Source organism: Hevea brasiliensis, chromosome 16 (assembly GCF_030052815.1).
Source record: "Hevea brasiliensis isolate MT/VB/25A 57/8 chromosome 16, ASM3005281v1, whole genome shotgun sequence".
NCBI classification, from domain to species: Eukaryota; Viridiplantae; Streptophyta; class Magnoliopsida; order Malpighiales; family Euphorbiaceae; genus Hevea; species Hevea brasiliensis.
In genome coordinates this window covers 63,354,974-63,380,403 of record NC_079508.1, presented here as the reverse complement: position 1 = coordinate 63,380,403, position 25,430 = coordinate 63,354,974, and the positions used below count along the sequence as shown (strand labels likewise).

General features: G+C 34.4%; 3 protein-coding genes across 5 annotated transcripts; 1 reads left to right on the top strand and 2 right to left on the bottom strand.

Annotated features, from left to right (window-relative positions):
• Positions 1 to 487: 487 nt before the first annotated feature.
• Positions 488 to 5,052, top strand: LOC110671585 (uncharacterized). 2 transcript variants are annotated; one of them, XM_021834073.2, is made up of 6 exons: positions 488 to 639; positions 1,358 to 1,676; positions 1,867 to 2,012; positions 2,466 to 2,742; positions 3,495 to 3,767; positions 4,265 to 5,052. In XM_021834073.2, the coding sequence occupies exons 2-6, from the start codon at positions 1,368 to 1,370 to the stop codon at positions 4,742 to 4,744; spliced, it is 1,485 nt and encodes a 494-aa protein (XP_021689765.2). In that variant the 5' UTR covers positions 488 to 639; positions 1,358 to 1,367; the 3' UTR covers positions 4,745 to 5,052. The 2 variants fall into 2 exon arrangements, with proteins under 2 accessions (XP_021689765.2, XP_021689766.2); XM_021834074.2 differs by lacking the exon at positions 488 to 639 and having other exon boundaries at positions 669 to 1,676.
• Positions 5,053 to 5,198: 146 nt separating this feature from the next.
• On the bottom strand, positions 5,199 to 10,052 carry LOC110671584 (uncharacterized). Of its 2 annotated transcripts, none has more exons than XM_021834071.2 (6): positions 9,915 to 10,052; positions 7,407 to 7,740; positions 7,080 to 7,296; positions 6,161 to 6,698; positions 5,982 to 6,080; positions 5,199 to 5,773 (listed from the first exon to the last, which is right to left on the bottom strand). In XM_021834071.2, exons 1-6 carry the CDS (start codon positions 9,982 to 9,984, stop codon positions 5,520 to 5,522), a joined length of 1,512 nt encoding a protein of 503 aa, XP_021689763.2. In that variant the 5' UTR covers positions 9,985 to 10,052; the 3' UTR covers positions 5,199 to 5,519. The 2 variants fall into 2 exon arrangements, with proteins under 2 accessions (XP_021689763.2, XP_021689764.2); XM_021834072.2 differs by lacking the exon at positions 9,915 to 10,052 and adding an exon at positions 9,679 to 9,888.
• A 13,725-nt stretch (positions 10,053 to 23,777) lies between these two features.
• On the bottom strand, positions 23,778 to 25,139 carry LOC110671579 (uncharacterized). Its single transcript, XM_021834065.2, has 2 exons — positions 24,820 to 25,139; positions 23,778 to 24,701 (listed from the first exon to the last, which is right to left on the bottom strand). Exons 1-2 carry the CDS (start codon positions 25,137 to 25,139, stop codon positions 23,813 to 23,815), a joined length of 1,209 nt encoding a protein of 402 aa, XP_021689757.2. The 3' UTR covers positions 23,778 to 23,812.
• Between the last annotated feature and the right edge of the window lie 291 nt (positions 25,140 to 25,430).

Here is a 25,430-nt window from a genome sequence, read left to right as displayed (position 1 = left end):
TTTTATATTTTTTATTTTAATGCTTATATTTTTTACAAAATTTTATTTAAGTTCTTTTTAATATTTATTTTTGACTTTAAAGGTTAATTTTTAGTTTCGTCCTTAAAAATAATTTTTTTTTAATTTTTTTAGGCAAATAAAGAAATTTAAATTTATTTTTTAAAAAAAGTAAATTAAAATTAAAAAAATTAATATTTGAATTTTTTTTTAAATTAGATCAATGTTTATTTTTATTTCAAATTTAATTAACACGACTTAATCAATAATAATTTGAAAGTAATATCCAATAAGATGAAATTTATATAATCAGATTCTATACTGAGATTTTTCTCTGGCAATGAGAATTAATATAATAAATTCACATTTATTAAAGTATAAATTAAATTAATTATCTAAAAAAAGCCACGTAAATATTTACCCATATATTTTTAATTTTATTAAATAATTTATCTCCTGGAACACTGGGCCTCTTTTTCTTTTAGCCCTTCGATGCCCAACACAAGTGACACTGAGCTTATAAAGATTTCTCTGCTCGTTGGGCCATCCAAATCCAAATCACAGAAGGCAAATTAGAGCTTTCTTTTCTTATTCTGCTTCCTAAAAGGACTGAATTAAATTGACAGTGAAGCTGTTTTAGAGGTGAGAGTTTCTTAATTAAGCAGCCATTGATCAGTGCTTGTTTTGTCTTATCTAATTTCTATTTACGTGCACTTGTTAATGTTTGAATATTTCATTTTCTTTGTCGTCAAATTACGGTCTTTGATTTATTATAATTCTTTCTCATTAGCATTGCGTAATCGTTTCGTTATAGTTTGTTGATGTTTCCTATCTTGGTCCATCATTCATTGCTTTTGAAGCTTTTTGTTGTTTATAAATACGTTTTAGCTATAGTTAGAGAAACTCATTCAGATTTTTCGCTTTCCATTTGAAGAAGTCGATTTCTTGACAAAAAGACGATACCCATTTTCTGATTCTTTAAATTGATAAGAATCGAAGTTTATGCTTGCTTTTTTATTTATTTATTTATTTTTGAAAGATAATTGGCATACTGCTGTGTGTTCACCCCTATTTATGTTGACTCAATTACTCATCAAAGTTGCTGCCTTGAGTTTCTAATTTCAATTTCTGCAGTTTAATCATCGATTTTGTGCCATTTCTACCTTTAATTGTCTAATTCAAGAACCGTGAATTGAAAATCTCTTGATTATCAAAAGAACTATTTTGTTACAGCATTTAATTTCTTTTCTTTTTTCCTTGGCTTATTGTGGGTTTTTCGTTTGAGTCCGCTGGTAAAATCATTGCTGTGAGCTAGCCTATTCTTAACATTTCCATTTCTTTTTCATTTTGGATAACAAAGGTATAGAAGCATGGGAAGTCCCAAACAACCAAGGAGGAGAGTGGCATTAGTGCTGATTGATGGTTTGGGTGATGTATCCTTGCCAAGGTTTGGATACAAGACCCCTCTGCAAACAGCCAATGTTCCAAACCTGGATGCTATTGCATCTGCAGGAGTTAATGGCCTTATGGACCCTGTTGAAGTAGGTTTGGCTTGTGGAAGTGATACTGCTCACCTTTCATTATTGGGTTATGACCCACGAGTATATTATAAGGGTCGAGGTGCATTTGAGTCAATGGGTGCTGGATTGGCCATGTCACCTGGTGATATTGCATTCAAGGTGACTATGCATGAAAAACTTTTTTTGGCCATGACTATGCATGAAAAACTTTTTTCGGCCATGGCTACTTCTATTAATGTTTCATGTTTCTGGTTATATTTATTGCAGAAGAAATTTAAGAATTTCCAAAAATCTTTTTTTTTACTGTTGATCTTCTCATTTAATGCCCATTACTGTGTTTGATCTGTAGTCAAATTTTGCAACATTTGATGAGAAAACTGGAATAGTCACCAGCAGAAGGGCTGACAGGCACTTCGAAGAAGAAGGGCCAATTCTCTGTGCTGCTCTTGATAGAATGAAGTTGCCATCCTACCCTGAATATGAAGTCAGAGTCAGGTGTGCAGATATTTTAATTGTGCTATCCTTGCTTCTTGATTGATCTAGAAATATGCATACTCTGCATCTTTTTGTTAAACATTTCTTTGGAACTTTGAAGTTGCCACTTTCTCTGTGGATCCTTCCTGGAGCAAAATGATGGGTGAGCTAGGGATAATTGGTTCATGTAAGGCAATGTATGGTGTGGGTCATGGATCATAACTTAATAAGCCAAAAGAAATGGGAAGTGAAAAAAAAGGACAAAAATGATTGCCTGACTGAGAAAGTTTTGGAAGTAAGCCCAGAGTATCTATGGTTTCAAGAATGAAAATTTGTGTAAATTCTTCGAAATCAATAATGGGAAACATTTGTTTTTGAAGTCAATAATGGGAATTCTTTTCCTTTGATTCAAGTGGAAGGCTTCTTATTTCAAACATAAGAAAGAAAAAAATAATGAGAAATCACTCCCTACAGGTATGCAACAGAACATAGATGTGGAGTGGTTGTGAAAGGACCAAGATTGAGTGGGAATATATCAGGAACAGACCCATTAAAAGATAACCGCTTACTTCTGCAAGCTGAAGCCTTAGATGATACTGATGAAGCAAAGCATACAGCTGCAGTTGTCAATGAATTGTCCAGGGAGATATCACGAATTCTAGTCTCTCACCCATTGAATGCAAAACGGGCGGCAGAAGGGAAGAACATTGCCAATGTTGTCCTTTTACGCGGATGTGGTATTCGAATTGAGGTGTTTTTCTTATGTCCATCATCAACATGTCATTTTTTTTCTGTTTCCTGGGAAAGCAACAGATATGCTTGTTGAAAGAAAATTTCATACTTTCACTTGGAGTATACCTTGATCTTGCTTTCCAAAATTATTTTGATTTATTAGTTGTACTTTCTCTTTCTTTTGTGAGGGGGAAATGGTTGTATCAACCACCAATCCTAATTTATTTTCTTGGGCTTTAATATAGTCTTGATTTTTGACCCATTATTAGAACTTTTAAAGTGCATGATGATTATTATAAAAAAATAATGATAAAACTGCATGATAATGAATCCAAAATGAAAAATGTGACCATGAAGTTCTGAGATTAGCTTGTTTGTCTTTTGTGTTTTGAACATATTACTGTTTGTGTTACAATTTTTGCATTTGACAAAATTTTTACGGTAGTTACATTGACTAGTAGCTCTGAACATTAGGGACAATCTTAGCAGTGAGATGCACTAGGCTTTTTTTTTTTTTTTGAAAGATGCACTAGGCTATTGCTAATTTCTCAAATTTGTTAATTCTGATATGCAAATAATTAACGATGCAAGTTTGCAATATATTGTGAGAGTTCTTGCCAATCATGAGATTCTAGGGATAAAAAGAAGGAAAACACATAAGATTCTCAATGTAAGTGTTTCACAGTATTGGACAAGCTAATTTGTATATATTTCTATGCTTGAAAATTGAAGTAATTTGCATCATTGAAAGAGTTTCTAATTGTTGTACAGGTTCCATCATTTGAAAAGAAACATGGGTTATGGCCATGCATGGTAGCTCCTACTAAAATCATAGCTGGCTTGGGCCTATCACTTGATATTGACATTCTAGAAGCTCCAGGGGCAACTGGAGATTATCGAACACTTTTGACTTCCAAAGCGACTGCCATAGCTAAGGCACTCTCTGCTCCTTTGCAGTCTTCTCCCAATGTTTTTGTACCTGGAGAGGATGAGCATAAGCCAGGCAAATCAGATGGTTACGACTTTGGGTTTCTCCACATTAAGGTGTTAATAAATGAGTATTGAATATTGATAGACCTTTATCTTTGTAGTTACAAGCAAGCTTCACTCCAAAATGGCGCTTTCTATAAAAAACGACTTTTTAATTTGTCCCCTTTCATCTTTATTTTCTTTTTAACAAAGTTTTTTTCATAGTTATTATGGTAAACAAACAAAATACTAGAAGAGCCAGCTTGCATTTAAGGCCCCTGGAATGACTTCTTAATTTCTTTCTTTATCTTCTTTTATCATCAACTTGTTAAACTTTGACAACGTGGGTTGAAGACATCTTCAGCATGTTGGTTGACAAAAAATCTTACTAAGCTTTTCGGTAAGAATTATTTAAATTTTCAAATTCTTTTTTTTCTTGGCTATTTTTTGTCCTTTCCTTTTACCTTTTCTGACCCTGGCTAAAATTTGTTTGAACACTTCAGTACATAAGGCCTAAGTTGAAGTTTTCTTTGCCATTATGACAATCGATTTCCTTGACTTTTGTATTTCAGGCAATAGATGATGCAGGTCATGATAAGGCGAGCCTTTTCAAAGTTAAGGCACTGGAAGCAGTAGATCAAGCTTTAGGCCAGCTGGCCAAACTTCTTTGGCAGGCAGAATCAACTGAAAAGTTCCAGTATTTCCTTTGTGTCACTGGAGATCACTCTACTCCTGTTGAATATGGAGACCATAGTTTCGAACCAGTTCCATTTGCCATCTGCCGGTTAAAAGACTTTGTGGGTGCCATGGGTGGAGAGCCCATTGTTGTGGCAACTTCCCTTCAACCATTTCCTCTTCCAATCAATAAGGCCGGTGAAGACCTAGATGAAGATAAGATGGAAAAGGATAGAATTAGCAAACAGCTTAAATCTTTCAGTGGTGATTCAGTTTGTGAATTTAGCGAGATAGCAGCAGCAAGGGGATGTCTTGGACGGTTTCCTGGAGGAGAAATGATGGGCGTCATAAAGGCATTTCTTAAACTAAATGCATGAGATGCTTTTACAGGAACAATGGTTGGACAAAGGGTTTTCCTGGTAAGGCACATTTTGAAACTGAACAAATAACAAAGTCAGTATCTGATGATGATTTTTACATCATTGAAATTTTTAAGGCTTTTTGATCTAAACCAATCCAAAGTATTTATGTGATCCTTCTCTCATTGCTTGGATCTCATAAATGGTCTGGTGCAGAATCCTATTTGTCACAGCGAGCTTGCAATTGTATCTTTCTTGTTTTGTTTCATTCATAAACCTTTCATGTTTTGTTTCATTCATAATTTTGAAGGAAGATAATTTTTATCCTTTGATTTGTGATTAGTAATATCTTTATTATAACATGTAAAGCAAATTGTGTTGTCACAGGGAATAACTAGCTGCCCTTTTACCTGTTAAGCAAATTGAGCTTACCTGTTAAGCAAATTGTGTTGTCAGAGTGATTAGTAATATCTTTTTTTAGAATAGTAATATCTTTATTCAAAAGTGTAACATTTGCAATTCTATGCTTAACTAAATACATATAACATAATGTTACAAGTAAAAGGGATCCTGGGTCATTATCACCAAGAACTTGTCCAACAGAATCGCAAATTTTAGCTCTAAAAAAATTGAAAAACCAAGTGCAAAGTCGTAAAACATTTCTTAGCATCACGTTATTCTGAATATTATTCTTAATGCTAAACAGGCATCACGGTTATGAAACTTTGTCACCTTCTAATTCTTTTTCATTTCAAAGTTCATTTTACGTAGCATCTTTCATGTTTGCTTCACTTCATGCTACCTGAGGAACTCTGGCTAATGATGCTTGTATTTTCTCTTCTGCAAATGACAAGTCCACCATATTTCCTCGCAAATACTTTTCGTAAGACGTTAGGTCAAAATGGCCATGTCCACACATTGCCATGAGAATAACCTTTGCTTCTCCAGTTTCTCTACAATGGATAGCCTCCCTGATGGTGGCAGCAATTGCATGAGTTGGCTCTGGTGCAGGTATTATCCCTTCAGATCTAGCAAATTGTAAGGCACCTGCAATAAAATAAAATTATTATCTAAACTTGTTTGTTCAGACAGTCAAATATCATAACAAGACTACTTATGCTTGAATCCCTACTTATGCTTGAATCCTCACTTTCTCAGTCACACCCAGTTGTGAAATTCGCAGTTCAGAAATCACTTTGCTACCAATATAAAATTAAACTCATTTGTTCAAGTCCAGAAAGAGGAAGATAGTTACCTTGAAAGCACTCAGTCTGAGGAATTGCAATTGCTTCCATGAAACCCAATTCATGGACATGTGAAATCAATGGTGCCATACCATGGTATCGCAAGCCCCCTATAGAACAGAGAATGTATTATTGAAAAAGAAGGGGAAAATTTGAACATGACTGAATTCTCAATAGCAACACTGCATACCAGCATGAATAGGGTCAGGAATGAAGTCATGCCCTAGTGTATGCATCTTCATTAATGGAGTCATCCCTGCTGTATCACCATAATCATACGCATAAACACCCTTTGTTAGCGAAGGGCATGCTGTAGGTTCAACTGCTCTTATGACAGGGTTGATTTTCCCACTGAGCTTCTCTCTAATGAAGGGGAAACTCAGCCCTGCAAAGTTGGACCCACCACCAGTACAACCTATGATCAAATCAGGGGTTTCACCTATGGCTTCCATTTGCTTTAGGCACTCCTCGCCTATAATGGTCTGGTGCAACAAAACATGATTAAGTACACTGCCCAGGCAATACTTGGTATCAGCATTTGTTGCTGCAACCTCCACAGCTTCTGAAATAGCTATTCCTAAACTTCCTGGGCTTGAAGGATCCTTCTGAAGGATTTCTCTACCTGCGTCAGTAAGGCTTGAAGGAGATGGATGTACTTTTGCACCCCAAGTTTCCATCATCAATCTACGATATGGTTTCTGATCATAAGAAGCTCGAACCTGCCACACCTGTACAAAGATACAAAATCAGAAATCATGGAACTTGGGTTAGGCATATTGGAAATAAGTACTAATTAAATTCAGCATAAGGACCCTAGACCAAACTAATTGGCAGTGGCACCACTATGCAGCAAATCAGCAAGGGTGAGATTTAATTTTAATCATATAATTTACATGACAGATGAGAAATATCTAATTATGCCTGCAATAGGTTCAATCTTAGCTTACAAACATTACTTATCTGTAGTAGTTAAAGATAGCTCACAAAAGCATCATATTATCTCACTATGAGCCATTGAACTATTCAGTACACCAAAATAGGATTCCACCTGATTTCATGCAGGGATCTATGCATTGAGACTAATGATTAACTTCGGTTGTGTTTCCTACCTCACAGTCAAGACCAAATAAGCTGCATGCAAAAGCCAGCGAACTTCCCCATTGGCCAGCACCTGTTTCTGTCACAACATTCTTGACGCCTTGTTGTGCATTATAAAAGACTTGCGGGACTGCAGTGTTAGGCTTGTGTGATCCAGCTGGGCTTACACCTTCATATTTATAATAAATTTTGGCTGGTGTATCGAGAAGTTTCTCCAACCTCTTGGCCCTAAATTCAACTAAAACTACATAAGATGCTTATATGATAGAACAAGGAACAAAAAACTTAAAATAGAAAAGCATATTTTACATAACATATAAGATAATATAATATCAAACCTAATTAATGGAGTTGGGCGCCAAAGCCTGTAAATGTCAAGAACTTCTTCTGGGATATCTATGAATTTTTCAACGGTTGCTTCCTGCTTAATCAACTCATCTGGAAAGAGAGGAGCTAAATCCTCAGGTTTGACAGGTTCAAAAGTTTTAGGATGCAGTGGGGGAGGAGGTTTCACGGGAAGATCTGAAATGAGATTGTACCATTGGCTAGGAATTTCAATTGCCTTCAAATTGGCATTTGAAGCAGCTTTGGCTCTTACTCTAAATCCATTTGAAACCCTTAAACACATTGGATTTATGTTCATTGAAAAACAACCAAGACATTGCACCTGATCTATCCACAGGAAAACCAAAAAGGTCATTCACAAGAAGAAAGCATTAATAGAATAAACAGTCAACAACTGGAAAACTCATGCTATCCATAAATTTAAGTTTCCTAGTGATTTGAAGCGTCAAAATACCAAAAAAAAGGTCCAAGAATTCTTACTCGCTGTATTTTAGTAAAAAGTAATAAATCGAAGTAAATATAAATGAACTGAAGCTAATTTATCTTGTTTTGCCAAGTCCATTTCCTGTGTTTCTAATCCATGTATAATCTCCAATACAATAGGAAGCAAGAATCAAGTGAACCTCAGATATCAAAGCTCACTTCAATAATTAATACTGGAAATTGCAACAATTTGAGCCCTCGTGGCCTATCACAACGCCTGAAGCTTGGAATTACAACTTGAAAGCAAGTGCTCTGCTTGATTATTCCTTTTAGATTATATTCCAGGAATATGAAGTAAAAGACAACCACAAAGTGTGCTCCTTTTTTCTTTTTCCTCATTTTTCTACCCATAAATTTGAGATAGGAATGCCTTTTTTCTTCAATTTCTGACTATTCCTGATGCAACCTAACTATTATATCCTTAAAATTTAACCCGCAGACTTGAGTTTGAAAATGACAAAGTTCACTTTACGACCATATTAGATTTTGCTTGTAGAGAAATAAGAAGAGCAAAATAAGGTGCAAATCGAAGTACATTTACTGGGTTCTTGAAATAGTTGATATCAACCAGTAGCCCCCAAGCTAGGAGAGATTTATGAAAAAATAAATAGCATACTTGAAGAATTAAAGGATATAATGACAAATAACAAATATAAAGATAGCTATGAACAAATGGAAGCTGTTATATCAGAAAGGTGGGGGAAGATGAATATTCCAATGCATTGTCTTGGTTTTGCTCTCACATCCAGATTTTATAATCATCACTACTTAGAAACATGTAAAAGGGCTCCAAATCTTGATAAAGAAGTTGTTTTAGGTGTTATGGGTGCTTTTGGAAGGATAGCAAAAAATGGGTAGAACAAAAGCTTTTACGTGAACAATTTGTAATTTTTCATATGAAAAAAAGTGATCTACAGCATGCTGGCAGCTCAAATCGATGTTGTAATAATGAATTTAATTGATTTGTGGTCAACGTGTGGGTCTGAAACTCCAAAACTAGCAGAGGCAGCAGAAAATGTATTATCTCAATCAATTAGTAGCTTTTCAATTGAAAGGAATTGGAGTACATATTTTTATATTCATAGTGTTAAGAGAAATGCGGACAAATTAGTATTTATTCACTCTATCATTCACCTTCAATCTTGCTTCTTTGAGAATTATGTAACAGGACCTCATAAAAGATGGGATATGAATCCAGAAATTTCATATTTGGAGGATTCAACTATAAAACTGGAGAATATGAAATGTAGATTGTTAGGTGATTTTGACGTCACAAAGACTATTGAAGAAGATGAAGATAGCTACACCAAAAGCAAAAAGAAAAAGCAAAGGAAAAATTGAAATCGATTCAAAGTAGCCTCTTTTTTTTTCTTTTTTTACTACATTATTGATTTATGAACTTTTCTAAATTTCAATTACGATTTAGTGTCTTAATATATGTTGCATTTGAAATTATATTTTGTATTATGGAATGCAATTATATTTAAAGCTTGATTTTTTTTTCTATTTTGATTTAATATTTAATAATTTTTTTATATTATTTCAATATTATGATAGCTATAAAATTTTTAAAATTAACAAAACTAAATAAAAAATTGCACGTGATAAAAAATTGGCAATGCCAAAAAGTTTAAAAAGATTATTATTTTACCCTCAATAAACCTAAAATATTATTCAAACGCACGGCGTCTCGAAAAAAATGAACTGATTAAGCCGATTAAGCCTACGTCTAAAATACCCACAAATTAACTAAAGGGGCGTATTACGTTCCCGTTTCCTTACCGCGATCCGCTGCGTACCCCATTCCAGGTAACCATAAGCCAGTCAATCAAGAAACCAAATGATTTCACAACCATCATAAAATTGAATCTACGAGCTATAACAGACAGAAACTTTGCTTCACATCAAAAACAGAGACAAAACAGAGGTCAAATCCAACCAAGAAGTTTAAGATTGTTAAGGAACAAAAGGGAGCTGGAGCGACAAAAGAAAGGAATAAGAGTAAACGAGTGTGTTACCTCTGATGCATATGCTTGATGGGCTTGAAACGGGAAATGGGTTCGCAGAGGAAGGGGATAAAGCAACCATTTCTAGAGGTTTTCCAAGTTCCTTCCTTCCTATTGATTTAATTTTAAAATTTAATAGGGTTGATTTAATTTAATTTTATATTATAAAAATTTTAATTATTTTAATTTAATTTAATTTTAAAAAGAAAAAAATCTATTAAATTGAATTGAAATGGATAATAATTTATATATTTAAATTATATTTAATTAAATTAATTTTTAAATTAATTTATTTTTATAAAAAATTTATAAATTATATGTGATCTTATATATATTAATTATTTAATTTTATTAATTAATAATTATTAAATTTAAATTAAAATTAAAATTAAATTAATTAATTTAAAAAATAAATATAAATTAAAAATTAATTAAAAATTAAAATTAATTAATTTAAATTAAATTAAATTAAAATAAAATAATTTAATTTAATTTTTTATTTATTTTAATTTAATTTTTAAAATTTTAATTTTAACTTTTATAATTTAATTCAATTCAATTCAATTCCAACCGAATTCTTATATTAATTGCACGCGTCCCATAAAAGCTACCAGCTGTAAATTTGGACGCAAAGTTTGACTCTTTTTTTTTAATTTTTGGGAGATTGAAACAAATTTGACTTGTCAGAAATATTAGTGGGTATTGTATCCATCGACATGAAGGGCAGCATCACTCATTGTCGCTCATTTTAAGGATTAATATTAACTACCTGCTCAACTTTAATTTATACAATACAAGTTTTTAAATTTTAATTTAAATATTACTAAAATTTTTACAACTTATTTTATTAATTTTTATATTAATTTATAGTTAAATTTCATGTACCGATATATTATATATATTTTTAAAATTTAATTTTTATTACAAAAATTTTTAAATTTTAATTTAATTTATAAATATTTTTAATATAAAATATGTTAAATAATAATTTAAAATTAAATATATTAATATAAAAAAAGAAAAAGCAAAAACTATATATAATATCAACCTACATAAAAAAAATTTTCATACTTAATTAGAGTTTCAATATTGTTAAAAGAATTTAAAATAATACATATTGTTAATTTTTTTTTTACATTAAATTAAATTCAAAGGAATTAAGATAAATTATATGTGAAGCCTTTAAACATTAGCATAAAATCGAATTGAAAAATAATATAAGTAAAAATGATATTATTAATTTTTATTTAAGAAAAAATAATAATTACATAATTTTTAATAAAATAAAATAAATAAATAATATTAGATTAAATAAATAAAAATTTAAAGTTTTAAACTAATTATAAAAATTGGAAAGAAAAATTATATAATCATAATTTATTATTTATTATGCATATTTTTATAAAAACTTCAAAAAAAAATAATTAAATTGAAATTTAGTTGTCACGACCCAACCTATGGGCCGGACCGACACTAGGACCTGGACTAGCATAAAGCCTCCGAGGCCCGTAGTAAGTCTTACTGTTCTCAAACTCATGACTAAGCCCACCATTTAGGCCCAATATGCATATAAAATAATTTAAATTAAACTGTTATAATTATATTTTGGGCCTACTTAACCCAGTAATGATCATAAACTAAAATTAGGGGAGCCCAGCTCAATCCTGTTACCTCATTTACAACCATTTAAAACTCATAAAAAAAAATTTTCATTTATTAATACAAAAACTTAAATTCATGCAGTCCCTGACAGGCTTAATGCTACTATTAGCACATGCAGAGTCCTAAATTATAAATTTGGAGAATAATAATATAATTAAGTAATCTTTTCATAACCTGAGAAAGGGACAGGTTATTCTGAAAAAGGTCTCCTCCTATAGCCTGAAAAAATATGGTGAACAGGAGTGAGCGTTCGACTCAGAGAGTAAAATATCAATTTTAACCATAATCTCTATAGCTATCTAAAGCTAATGCACCCTATGAAGTGAAATGCAACATCGTCATAATTTTCATATCATAACAACAATAAGGTAATTTGGAGTACTCACACACCCGATAATGTCAAACAATACATATATGGGAGCTGATCCCCTATACAGCTCTCTTAATTCAAACTGTGCCAGCGAAGAACTCAAGCTCGAACTTCCACTTAATAAACCAAATCGGGGTCCCAGCGAAGAACTCAAGCCGTGTATACCCCGAAGGACCGGGTCCCAGCAAAGATCTCAAGCTGAGTCTACCCGTCCTGTCCATAGCTAACACCACACCACACGCACACCAACTCACGCACACTGCTCCAAATTACCACAACAACATCCATGGCACTTTAACAATTATGAATGCAACATAAAACGTGCCTAGTATTTAACTACATAGATACATATTTATAAGTGATGCATGGGCATGCTTGAGCTTATAATAATATCAAAATTATAATTAAAATTAATATTTTACTCACAGTACACCGATGACTATTGTGGCTGCTGGATGCAGAAAAATAGCTGATCTCGATCACCTAATAATTAAATTATAAATTTATTAGTACTAAGTCAAAATAAAACTCTAAAGAGGCAACAGACAGCCTAATTCATGCCGAAAATCCGGCAGAGTTTCCCCTATATCTGAGACTTACCCAACCTGCAAAAAGATTCAAATAACACTTCTAAATTCTAAATTTCCACAATCACATTTCATCAACATCACATGGCTCCTCCTGGGCCCTCCAAATCAGACAATAGTCATAAACTTGAAAATTTATGTTTTAGTCCCTATAACTAGCCCTTTTGTAAAAACTACCCAAATGAGCTCTAAAAATTCTAAAATTTTGCCCCATGATCCTTAATAATATTATAAGGCTATTGCAAAAGGAATTATAATTTTTCGATCATCCACGAATATTTTATGAATTTTATTCTAAATCGATATTAGCTGAAAATGAGCAACATGGAGTTCGGGTTTACTTATGCCAATTTTGACACCTGGAATGCGTCCAGAACGTCTGAAAATGTTAGGATTGACTGTAATATTCATCACATTCTGAGACGGGCCGTCGGGTAGCCGAATCTGGCTGAAAATGCGATCCCGACGCCGGTGAGCTATCCTCGATCCGATCGCACCTAAATTAAGTCCAAATTTTGTTAATAATTATCATAAAATTATTTTTAAATTTTGAAAATCGAAAAAGTTTGAAAATCTCACCAAGCGATCTGGACCGTCCGATTATCGCCTTTTTCAAACGATGTCCGATTGGAGCGAGACCAGTCCTATCTCGAAGATCTCGTCGTCCTGAGTCCATCGGTGGCCTTGAATTTTCGATCCGAAGGTCGGATCGTCGGAAAAGAGGCCAGAAAGCCACTGATGTTGCTTTCTCTCTCCTCTTTCTCTCTTTTCGTTTCTTGCCGGAAAACTCCATTAAAACTGGCGAGTCTTGGTCAGACAAGGAACCCAGTGCTGCCAGAAGCTTGCTGCCGGCGTCCCTTGTCTTCTCGTAATCGGAGATGGTCGAAAACGGCTTTGGATGGTCCTCGCTGTCGCTCTCTCTCTCTCTTTGGTTCTCATCACCGCAGCCGTCTTCCGTCGCCGTTTCCTGTCCCTGGTGGTCGCCCGGTCATGCTGAAGCTGCTAGGGTGGTCACCGGCAGCCGGTCCCTTGCCGACAAGAAAAAAATGGGAGGGAGGAGGGAGAGTCGGGGAGAAAGAAAAGGAAGCTGGGGGGGGGGGGTCTGCTGCGTTTTTGGGTTTCTGTCTTTTTTTTTTTTTAACTTCTAATTACACTATTAGTCTCCCAACTTTTTAGGGTTTTACAATTAGGTCCAAAATTATATTTATTTATTTATTTATTATTATTATTATTATTTTTAAATTTTTTGGGTTGTTATATTCTTCCCCCCTTAAAAAAAATTCGTCCTCGAATTTTCGAATAAACAAGAGATAAGAAAAAGAAGATTATCGGAACAAATGCAATCATTACTCCTCTGGCTATGCAGAGATTGGTAAAACATTTATTCTTCAAACTCTTCGTATATTATATATGACATTCTACTGCTCTCTGATTCCACTATAGTGTCCTATTTGTCATCATCTCTTTCTAGAGATGCTCTTATCTCTTGGCTATTCATTGACCATTCTTCTGACATCTCAGGTATTCATTATAACTCCATTACTCTCGACTTGATATCTGATAACTTTAATTAACTTTGGAGCTTACCTCACTTTTATTACGCCCTAACGTGTCTCTTGGTGACTTCAGTCCTCATCGCTTTGTTTCAATAATCTCTGTTTTCTCCAATGACATAACTTATGTTCCTTATTCCATGGTATCCTATGAGTAGCTTTCCTGTAGCACCTAATATAGGCATCTTGTTCGAGATCTTCACTCTTCATATGACCTCAATGGTTAATACATATAAATCTTCTCACTCCCATGATACTTCAAATTTTTAATCTCTTTTGTCTCATTACTAAGGTACTTAGACCAACCTCTGTCCATCTTATGTAACTAGTCAGGTAGAGTCTCCTCCAAGGGCCAGGTGTATCATTTATCAACATTGAAAAATGAACTGGGTCTCTCATTCTAGGTAACAAAAGTGTTTATATTCCCTGACAACTCAATCCATGCGACTTTATCAATTCTCACTCCTCATCTGGAATGAGAATATCTAGACTTTTTCCTAAAAATTTTTAGTGTATGGCCTACTTCTGACACATTGACACTTAGATCGAGGCTCTACTACTTCTTTAATCTATCATCTCATAATAACTCGTTTTAAACATCTCTTAGTGTGTTCTTAGCATACCTATTCCTCCTTATCCTCATCATTATAACTAGCTTTACCGAGCTTTCTTCCTGTCCTTTGGATCTTATCCACTTCCTTTTTCCTATTTCTGGTATTGTTGATATCTTTTCAACCTGCTGTACTTATTCATTAATATTAGTCCTATTTCACCCTTACATCTTTTTCCTTCAAGGATGTCCATCCCATCATCAACTTTAACTTTCATTTTATTTCTTAGTCTTATCTTGATTATTAGTTCCATTACTTCGGGAATTCTAACCTTACGGTTTACTCCTACTAGCACATTCTTCACCTTTTGTAACACTTATAATTAACCATAGAAAATTCTTTTTGTATCCCCTTTTCCAACTTAACTATCAGAACATTATCATTCTCCACCAGCCTCAGTAGGAAATTGCTCATCCTGGATGGATAGGAACCCTTGAAACTATAAGTTCCATCTGAACTAACATGGCTGTGGAAAATTTGTGCCATGCCTTAATTCTAAACAAAATACTTCATGTGTTCATTCTCCTTAATATAATCACATATACTGCCTATAGCTTTCCAAACTTCAGCCTCAATTTTTCCCATTAGCAACAATTTCATCTATTGAAACTCATCCATAATTAGTATTCCCTCCAGCTCATAGTTTAAAATAGTTGCAAGCCTTAGTAGCTAACTCAATTTAACTCCTGTCATTACTCTGATCGTCCTTTCATACTTAACACTAAGTATGCACTTACTATCATTCTCATAGTAGGAAATTGTGTATGGATCGGTGCCTACCAAACTCTTAAATAACTAGGTCTCCTTGACTCAGTTTCTGTTCCTTATATAACGCTCTAGAATAAAAAACACGAGCTAAACTTAAAAAGAAAGAAAAATATTCTCTTATATTCAACTACGCTCGATTGTTCATATAATAATGTTTAACCTATGTTTCTTGGTTTTTCTCTCCAAATTTCATTATCTCCTAGCACAATTGTGCTCTACCTATAAAGGTATCATCTGCATGAACCCTTTATCGTACCATTGTCCTTCCTGACATAATATTTTATAATTTATTAACTTTACTTATACTCGACCTATGATTCATATCTATCATCGTTTATATTGTGCCCTTAACTTTTGTTGATTCCTAAAAGATTTTTCTCACTAATAGATTCTTCCAACACTAATTCCACCCTTATCTATGGTCATTAATTTGATCCTTGAACTTTCTAGTGATTTATAATCACCTAGACTTATCACTTTTCGTTCTACCACTACTGTTGTCCTATCGTTATTACTTTACTACAAAGTGATTCTGTTGATCACACTAAAAATGTTTGCCTGACATTCATAACGAACCTCTAACTACCTTCTCACTATCTCAAAAGTCTAACCTAAAGCCTATGTGTCATTATCTATAATTCTTTCCACTCATCATACCTATTTGATCCCTTAGATTAACTTATTCAACTTACTACTTACTAACTTCTTTTTCTTTGCCAAATTAGATAGTCCGCAATACTATCGCACACTTTTTAGCTTTTGCTCATTATTATTGTATTCCTCGCCTAATCTTCTTGATACTGTTAACAAGTTAAAAGAATCTTGCCTCATTGCTATTCACTTCACTTTAGGAATAGGGAATAGATAAAGTATGATCCAATCATGTAACTCCAAGCTCTATATTTTAGCCCTTGGCACTATCTTAACTACATCATGCTATGAGTATCACATTACTAGATCCCACACCTCCATTACTATCCTCACTAATGTGGTTCCATTTTGGGTTCTCTATCCTTGTCATTCACCTTGCCAAGAATAACACTTAGCTTACCCTATATCTTAATTTTGTTCCTTTTATTATGCGCCCTTCAGATTGTCCTTTCATTTATTTCTTTTGTCTTACCCAAAATAGAACTTGACTATTCTATCCCTGGCTCCATTCTTCTTCCTAACATGATAGCTGTACTTGTTAACTATATATTTCAGAGTCTCTATCGCATTATCATATGTCTGTGCTACTCAGATTTGGTCCTTTGACCACTCTAGCTAGTACTTCCACTGGCATTTAGATTATATTGCATCTGTAATCAATTGTCCAAACTTTCATTTTGTACTTTCTTTATCCATTGGCCTTCTATGATTTATCTTTACTAATTTATTACTCTTTACACTATTATAATTAGATTATACTATTGTTTTGAATAATATGAAGTTAGAAAGAAACTTAGCAAATTGCAGTCATACCTTTATCGTATGATTTCTATTATTATCCTTTAGCTTACATAATACCCTTACTACCTCGAGAACTGATTATGCAGTAATTTTATTTATTTGTTATTATTATTATTTTCCATGTTTACTCAATTAGCCAAAACTTAAGGTTTCAGGCACCCAAACCCATCATCCAATTCAAAGGATTTACATCCATCATGATCTGATTATATATGATTCCTATAATGGAACTTGTATCCTCTGCAGGATACCCGAGCCAACTACTCTCTACCACACTCTACAGTCCCATCTGGGACACTATTTCATAAGTCATCATTTTCAGTAATAACCTTCGATCCCTTCTGAAAAGATAGGACTATACCTTAACTTGCTGCAACAAAGGTACTACATTTACCACATTGCCAAAACCATGTCAAGTTAATGACTCTTTTATCATATCATAGCTCTATAAATCATCAATTCATAGTTTCGACCTTCTCTAGGTAGTAGGATTGTACTTTACACCTTACTGATACACACAAGGTATACTATTCTCACTAAACTCTAAGCAAAACGTCTGTCGTACTACAAAAACGATCCAAAATTTCATACTGAAGACTAGATGATGTCACTCTATAAGTGTCACCTTTACTTTGCAACTAATCCGAAACCTCTAGTCTGATGGCAACTCTTGATGTAACTCTAGCTTATGCTAGGATAACTGGGTCACTGACTCTAGTTATCACCCAGCTGTGACCTTTCAATATTCTAACTCTAGACTCCTAACTAGGAGTTCCCAACTCCTCTGCAGATATAGAACTTTGTTCTGGCATAACTGTACCAAAACAGAAGCCATCCGCAAACACCCTCATTATGGAGCACCACGGGGATGCATGCAGCTCTACACAATAATCTCATGTCAGTACTGTAATCTGCAACTTACAGAGCAGACATTGAGAACATTGTATAGTTACTACGATACGTCCTGATAGACTAGGTCTCCCAATTTCTTATCTCTCTTGAATCTTCTATTATCACAAACTTATTTTGACTGGGTTATCTACTGATGACTGCCAGCAATGGTGTAACATCCTCACTTTAGCTAGTCTGTACAGTCTACTGTTCCGGTGACCAATGTCAGTCCGGACAGCTAGAATATTCGGAAAAATATTTAAATTAAAGTGAGGAACCATAAATAACTCAAATATTAATAAAAAATTTAGGAAAAATTTTAGAAATAAAATACAACCAAGTTAAATGAGCTGGTGTCCTAGCGATGGGTAACCTAGTGAGAAGTTGCGGTTATCGCAACTAGGAACCCTAGACCCGGGGGAAAAATTATAAAATAATTATTGAGACTCCAGAGAAGGGTTATTGAGGTTCTTATGGCATTAGAATACAAAGAAAATGCTTAGAAAATTTTTTCAATCGGTACAGAGAATTTTGGCCTGTTAAGCCAAACGTAGGGCATTTTGGTCATTTCGTCTTCAGAGATGATTTTTGGCCAACTTGTCCAGTTAAATAAATAATTTATATAACATAAAATATGACTAAATATTGTTAAAAATTTAATTGAAATTAATTAGACAAGAAATGGAGAATAAATGAAAGAAAATAGCATTACGACATCATAATGATGTCATTAAAGTTTTCCCAACCTATCCAATATGGACAAATGGCATCAACTTATTTTAAAGAGACAAAATGGGCTGAAAATGAAACAAAAAAAATTAGATTTCTCTTCCTCATCTCTTCCTTGCCATGAACCTCCACCATTGTTACCAATTTGCAAGCTTTTTCAAGCTTGATTTTCCCTAGCTTTCTTCCACCAAAAACCCTAATTGTCAACACAAAAAAGTATTCTTGCAACTTGGTGAGTATTTTGGGAGCAAAAAGAAGAGGAAAACAAGAGCTTTAGCAAATGGAAAAAATCTCACTCCATAGAGGTTAGTGACTTGAACTTGAATTTCACTTAAAATTCATGTTTAATAATTATGAATGAGTGCAAATGATAAGGAAAATTGATGGAATACCATTTGTATGTAAACCCTAAGTTTTGGCAGCCTTGGTTAGGCAAGATGGTGATGATTTTAATGAAGTTAAAAAGGTAGTATGGCTGCCCACAATATGTCTCTTTTATGTGGATTGATGAAATGCAATCTTAATGCATGGTTTGAAATGTTGAGTTAGGGTTTGGGGTGGAGAAATGGGACTTTGACCATGTGATGATGAAAATAGGTATTAAGGGTCAATTAGTGACCATTTAGTTCTGTTTAAATAAAAAATGAAGTGTGTTGAGTGATGGGATTTGGGTTTGGTGTGGCTGCCCTTGGTGACCTGCAAAATTGGACATGAGTCCAACAGGTTTGGGCAACCATAACTTGAATTGTAGAGGTTCAATTGGTGCAAGGTCAATTGGACATGGCACAACTTTGGTGAAGAAACCATGCCCATAAAACCAAACCAAGTGGACTAAAAGTTTTCCCTAATCCGGGTGACCTGTAGTCTGCCTGGGCAAAATGACCAAATGAATAGTATTTGGTCATTTAGCCATAAATCAGTGTAGAAAAGGTCCAATTAACCTGAAATTTTACCAGCATCAAGCTGAGATATAGACCAATAACTTTCATGAAGAAACCTAACCCAAATTATGACCAAAACATATTCAAAAGGTGAGTTGCAGTCACTGTTCATTACACTGTAGATATGGTCAGTCCAGAAATTCTGGACAAAATTTCAATCTGACCAGTTGTGGTTTTTAGACCATAACTTGAGCTACAAAACTCCAAATGGAGTGATCCAAAAAAGGAAATGCAACTAGACAAAATAAGGAACAACTTTCATGTTGATCAGTTTGCCAAATTCCCACTACAAAATTGACCAATGGAACAGTAAAAACAAAGCATAAAAACTGAAAATTCTGCCCAACTAACATTACGCTTAGAAATGGTATTGGCAACCAATACCAACAAATTTTGAATGCAAAATGTGGTATGTTGATGATATTAGAATTAATGTACCTATTGCCTATGGAAAAGTCAACATTTTTGTTGACCAATTAATGGAATAGTAACACTAAAACTTAAATTTCAAAAATTATGAAACTTAAAAGTGTAAAATGCCCTAGTATACCTAACAAGATTGGTTTGGATAGCTTGGCATGCCAATAGGGTTCTGTTAGCAGTACTGTATATGGCTTCATGCCATTCTGTGTTTCATGTCTTCCCATGCCATTCTATGACAAAATAGCATTTGGCTATGTTATTTGAATTATTACACTTGGGTTTTAATCCCGCTAATTATTACAGCTTATTAGCTATCCTGTTGCATACCGGGAGACACAATGTGACCGATGGTATGATGGTCCGAAGTACTTCGTACCCAGTGCCAGTTTACCCGTTTATCCAGTTCAGTTAACCAATATAGGTTACTCGGGCAATGATAATAAACTTTATAGAATTTTAAATGGATAATACTGCAATTAATAGCAGAAATTAAGTCTACCAAAAAATATAAACATACATTCTGCATATTTATTTTTATTTTATTTTATTTTATTTTATATTGTCACCACTAAGCAGAACTGCTTAGCGTGTCGCTTTTGCCACGCGCAAGTACTGGAGACCTAGCTGGGGAGCCCAGCAGACATCAGACAGGATAAGCATTCAGAGCTGCATCCGGAGTCCAGAGTCACCTCACATCTGCACTGCATATGGTAGGACATTAGGATTTTGGGTAGCATTTTATATTTTGCATTTTGTATTAGCTTTGGGTTGTAACTATAAACTCTTGTAATTATGTAATGATGTAAATATATGAATTTTCATATTATTGGAATTTTCTGTATATTATGTTGAGAAATATTTATGAATGTGCTTCCAGCAATGAAGTGAAAAGAAATATTTCTGGAAATAGTGTTGTGATTTGAGATTGAGATTTTGAGATTGACTTGAATGTGTATAATGGAGTTTGGATTTGAAAATTATATTGGAAGTGTTTTTAAACAGGTTCAGAAGAACTGTTTTTCCAATTTACAGCAGGCACTTTGCCGGATTTTCTATAAAATTTGCGGAAAAATTCAGATTTATTAAAAAAATTGTAAATAAATAAATTAAAAGGGATAAATTGTAATTAGAAATATAAATTGGTGCTCCGGCACACTGAGTGGCATAACTTGCTCGGCTACACTGTAGACGGGTAAGGGGTGTCGCAAATGGTATCCTCATCCTTATCTAGGGCAACTATTCTTTCAATACTCACTTTTATGTACTAGTGCCTTGCACGAAATGGGCACACCATTTAAACCCATACTGATAAAAATATAGTATTTATTGGAGTACGTGTTTCCATGGTAGACCTCAATAAGTTTGCTAAATCTATTTCATGTTTCTATGTACTCCACGTAAATCAAGACACTAACTGAGGTACTCTTATATTTCCCGAGGTATAACGCAGAATCTATAAACAAAGAATTACAAAAACAGATGAAACAGAATCCTATACTCCGCATGTAACATCCTAACAATACTCCTTTTACATTACCAAGTATATTCTTTCCCATGAATCTGGAGCCTAAGCTCTGATACCAACTTTATCACGACCCAACCTATGGGCCGAACTGGCACTAGGATCTGGGCCAGCATAAAGCCCCCGAGTCCCATAGTAAGCCTTACGTTCTCAAACCCATGACTAGGCCCACAATTTAGGCCCAATATGCATATAAAATCATTTAAATTAAACTGTTATAATTGTATTTTGAGCCAATTTAACCCAGTAATTATCATAAACTAAAATTAGGGGAGCCAGCTCAACCCTGTTACCTTATTTATAACCATTTAAAACTCATAAAAAAAAATTTCATTTATTAATAAGAAAACTTAAATTCATGCAGTCCCTGACAAGCTTAATGCTACTACTAGCACATGCAGAGTCTTAAATTATAAATTTGGAGAATAATAATACAATTAAGTAATCTTTTCATAACCTGAGAGGAAAGGGATAGATTATTCTGAAAAAGGTCTCCTCTTGTAGCCTGAAAAAATATGGTGAACAGGAGTGAGCGTTCGACTCAGAGAGTAAAATATTAATTTTAACCATAATCTCTATAGCTATCTAAAGCTAATGCACCCTGTGAAGTGAAATACAATATCGTCATAATTTTCATATCATAACAACAATAAGGTAATTTGGAGCACTCACACACCCGATAATGTCAAACAATACATATATGGGAGCTGATCCCCTATATAGCTCTCTTAATCCAAACTGTGCCAGCGAATAAATCAAGCTTGGACTTCCACTTAATAAACCAAATCGGGGTCCCAGCAAAGAACTCAAGCCGTGTCTACCCCGAAGGACCGGGTCCCAGCGAAGATCTCAAGCTGTGGCTACCCGTCCTGTCCATAGCTAACACCACACCATACACACGCCAACTCACGCACACTGCTCTAAATTACCACAACAACATCCATGGCACTTTAACAATTATGAATGCAACATAAAATGTGCCTAGTGTTTAACTATATAGATACATATTTATAAGTGATGCATGGGCATGCTTGAATATATAATAATATCGAAATTACAATTAAAATTAATAATTGATTCACAGTACACCGATGACTATTGTGGCTGCTGGATGCAGAAAAATAGCTGATCTCGATCACCTAATAATTAAATTATAAATTTATTAGTACTAAGTCAAAATAAAATTCTAAAGAGGCAACAGACAGCCTAATTCATGCCGAAAATTCGGCAGAATTTCCCCTATACCTAGGACCTACCTAACCTGCAAATAGATTCAAATAACACTTCTAAATTCTAAATTTTCACAATCACATTTCATCAACATCACATGGCCCCTCCTGGGCCCTCCAAATCAGACAATAGTCATAAACTTGAAAAATTATGTTTTAGTCCCTATAACTAGCCATTTTATAAAAACTACCCAAATGAGCTCTAAAAATTCTAAAATTTTGCCCCACGGTCCTTAATAATATTATAAGGCTATTGCAAAAGGAATTATAATTTTTCGATCATCCACGAATATTTTATGAATTTTATTCTAAATCGATTTTAGCTGAAAATGAGCAACTTGGAGTTCAGGTTTACCTATACCAATTCTGACACCTGGAACGCGTCTAGAACGTCTGATTATCGCTTTTTTCAAACGGTGTCCGATCGGAGCGAGACCAGTTCTATCTCGAAGATCTCGTCATCCTGAGTACATCGGTGGCCTCGGATTTTCGATCCGATCGTCGAATCGCCGGAAAAGTGGCTGGAAAGCCACTGACGTCGCTTTCTCTCTCCTCTCTCTCTCTTCGTTTCTTGCCAAAAAACTCCATTAAAACTGGCGAGTCTTGGTCGGACGAGGAACCCAGTGCTGCCAGAAGCTCGCTGCCGGCGTCCCTTGTCTTCTCGTCATCGGAGATGTCTAGAAACGGCTTTGGATGGTCCTCACCGTTGCTTTCTCTCTCTCTTCGGTTCTCGTCACAGCAGCCGTCTTCCGTCGCCGTTTCCTGTCCCTGGTGGTCGCCGGGTCACGCTAAAGCCGCTAGGGTAGTCACCGGCAGCCAGTCCCTTGCCAGCAAGAAGAAAATGGGAGGGAGGAGGGAGAGTCGGGGAGAAAGAAAAGGGAGCTAGGGTTGCGTTTTTGGGTTTTTTTCTTTTTTTTTTTAACTTCTAATTACACTATTAGTCCTCCAACTTTTTAGGATTTTACAATTAGGTCCAAAATTATATTTATTTATTTATTATTATTATTTTTAAATTTTTTGGGTTGTTACATTAGTAATTTATGATACAAAAATTAAAATTGAGCGATGACTGTGATACATTCATATATGTAAACGGATAAAGAATTAAATTTAGTTATAAATAAATTATTTTTATCATGTTGAAAAAGCAAACATATAATCAACTGAAAATTTCATTCACATTTACATTTAATTTTATTGGTATGCCTAAAATCACATTTAAGCACCAAACTTCCATCCATTCTCTTCAAAACAAAACTCTCAACCAACACAAAACAAGATAATCTCCTCCATTCACACTCGCTTTCACATCTAATTTCAACTCTTTTCTCTATTCTCACAGTCCTCTCAGGCCCATCAACCCATCCTCCTGCCTCTAACACCCATTTCATTTTCTCTGCAATTGCAAAACTTAAACCCACTCTAAGCCCTCTATACCTCCCCCTATCACTGTTCCCAACTGCTCTGTACCAAATGAACGCTCCATGCCCAACTCTCTCACCCTTTTCAGCTTCCATGCCAAACACCAAGTCTACTTCTCTTTGCACATTTGCATTAACCATAATCATAGCATTAGTTTCATTGTTAACATTATCACATGAGTAAATCTCCTCCCAGTGCTGCTCAAGGGTCATCTTGTATAGCATTGATCTCTTCATTTGTTCTCTTATTCTGGCTTCTTCCCTTATGAACACAAATGGGCAGTACCATGTTCCAACAATAACAGAGGATGAACTCCTGCTGGATATTGGAAAATTGAAGCTGGGAAGTTGTATCCTGAGAGAGTCATCAAGGCCTAAAGCATCATCATCTCTTAGTTGAAATTTGTACGCTGATGACGATGAGATTTTAACTTCCCATCCTTTATTTCTCAGCAATTTTGGAGGATAACCATAAGGAGCAAGAGACTTAGCGAAGAAACTCCTTCCATGATGACGATGAATCTTGAATTGCTGGTATATGTTTCTGGGATCCAATGGCTTTGGTTTTACATCTTTTATAACTTCCTTGAAGCAACATAATAAGCCCATGTCCACATCCCTTGAACATCTGCATGCTTGCCTGCAAATTCACAAAGAAAACTCTTAACAGAGCATATACACTTAGCTTTGATGACATTGTAGGCCAAATTAGCAGATCTGATTAAGCTTGAACTAAAATATTAACAGAGCAAACTTACCCTTTGTATCTGCCTTTAGCTTTGATGACATAGTAGCAGCTAGAAGATAAAGGCTGGTCAAGAACTGGAAGAAACCAAAATTTCTTAGCTAATAAAGGCTCTTGATACTCAGATGAATGAATTACATTTAAAATCTTATCCTGAGGAAATGGGATCCTTTTAACTCTCTTCTTTTTACAGGCACCAAAACAGTATGTATCCTGTGCTTCAGATTCTTCATCTGTAATCACTAGATAGCCTGTGTATGGACCCTCTGGTGTGTCTGCAGAAAGGGCACTTGGGAATTTCCTGTACAAGGACAGAGGCCTTGTCACATACATGTTTCTCTCCTGCGGGAAATTATTGAGTAGCTTGCAGATTTATCAGACATTGTTTTCTTGTATATTAAGATTTGTGCTTTTCATTATTAGAAAGTCACATCCATTGTTGGATTAAAGAATTGATGAAGATAAAGCCTTTATATGTTAAAGATAAACAAGACAAAGATAATGCTTTCGCTTTGTTTTCCACTTTGCTTTTTACCATATTATCTCAAACTTTATTTCTTTTATTTAGAAAAATTACTTAAATGTTTCAAAGTTTTTATAATTAAAATATTAAATTCAATATAA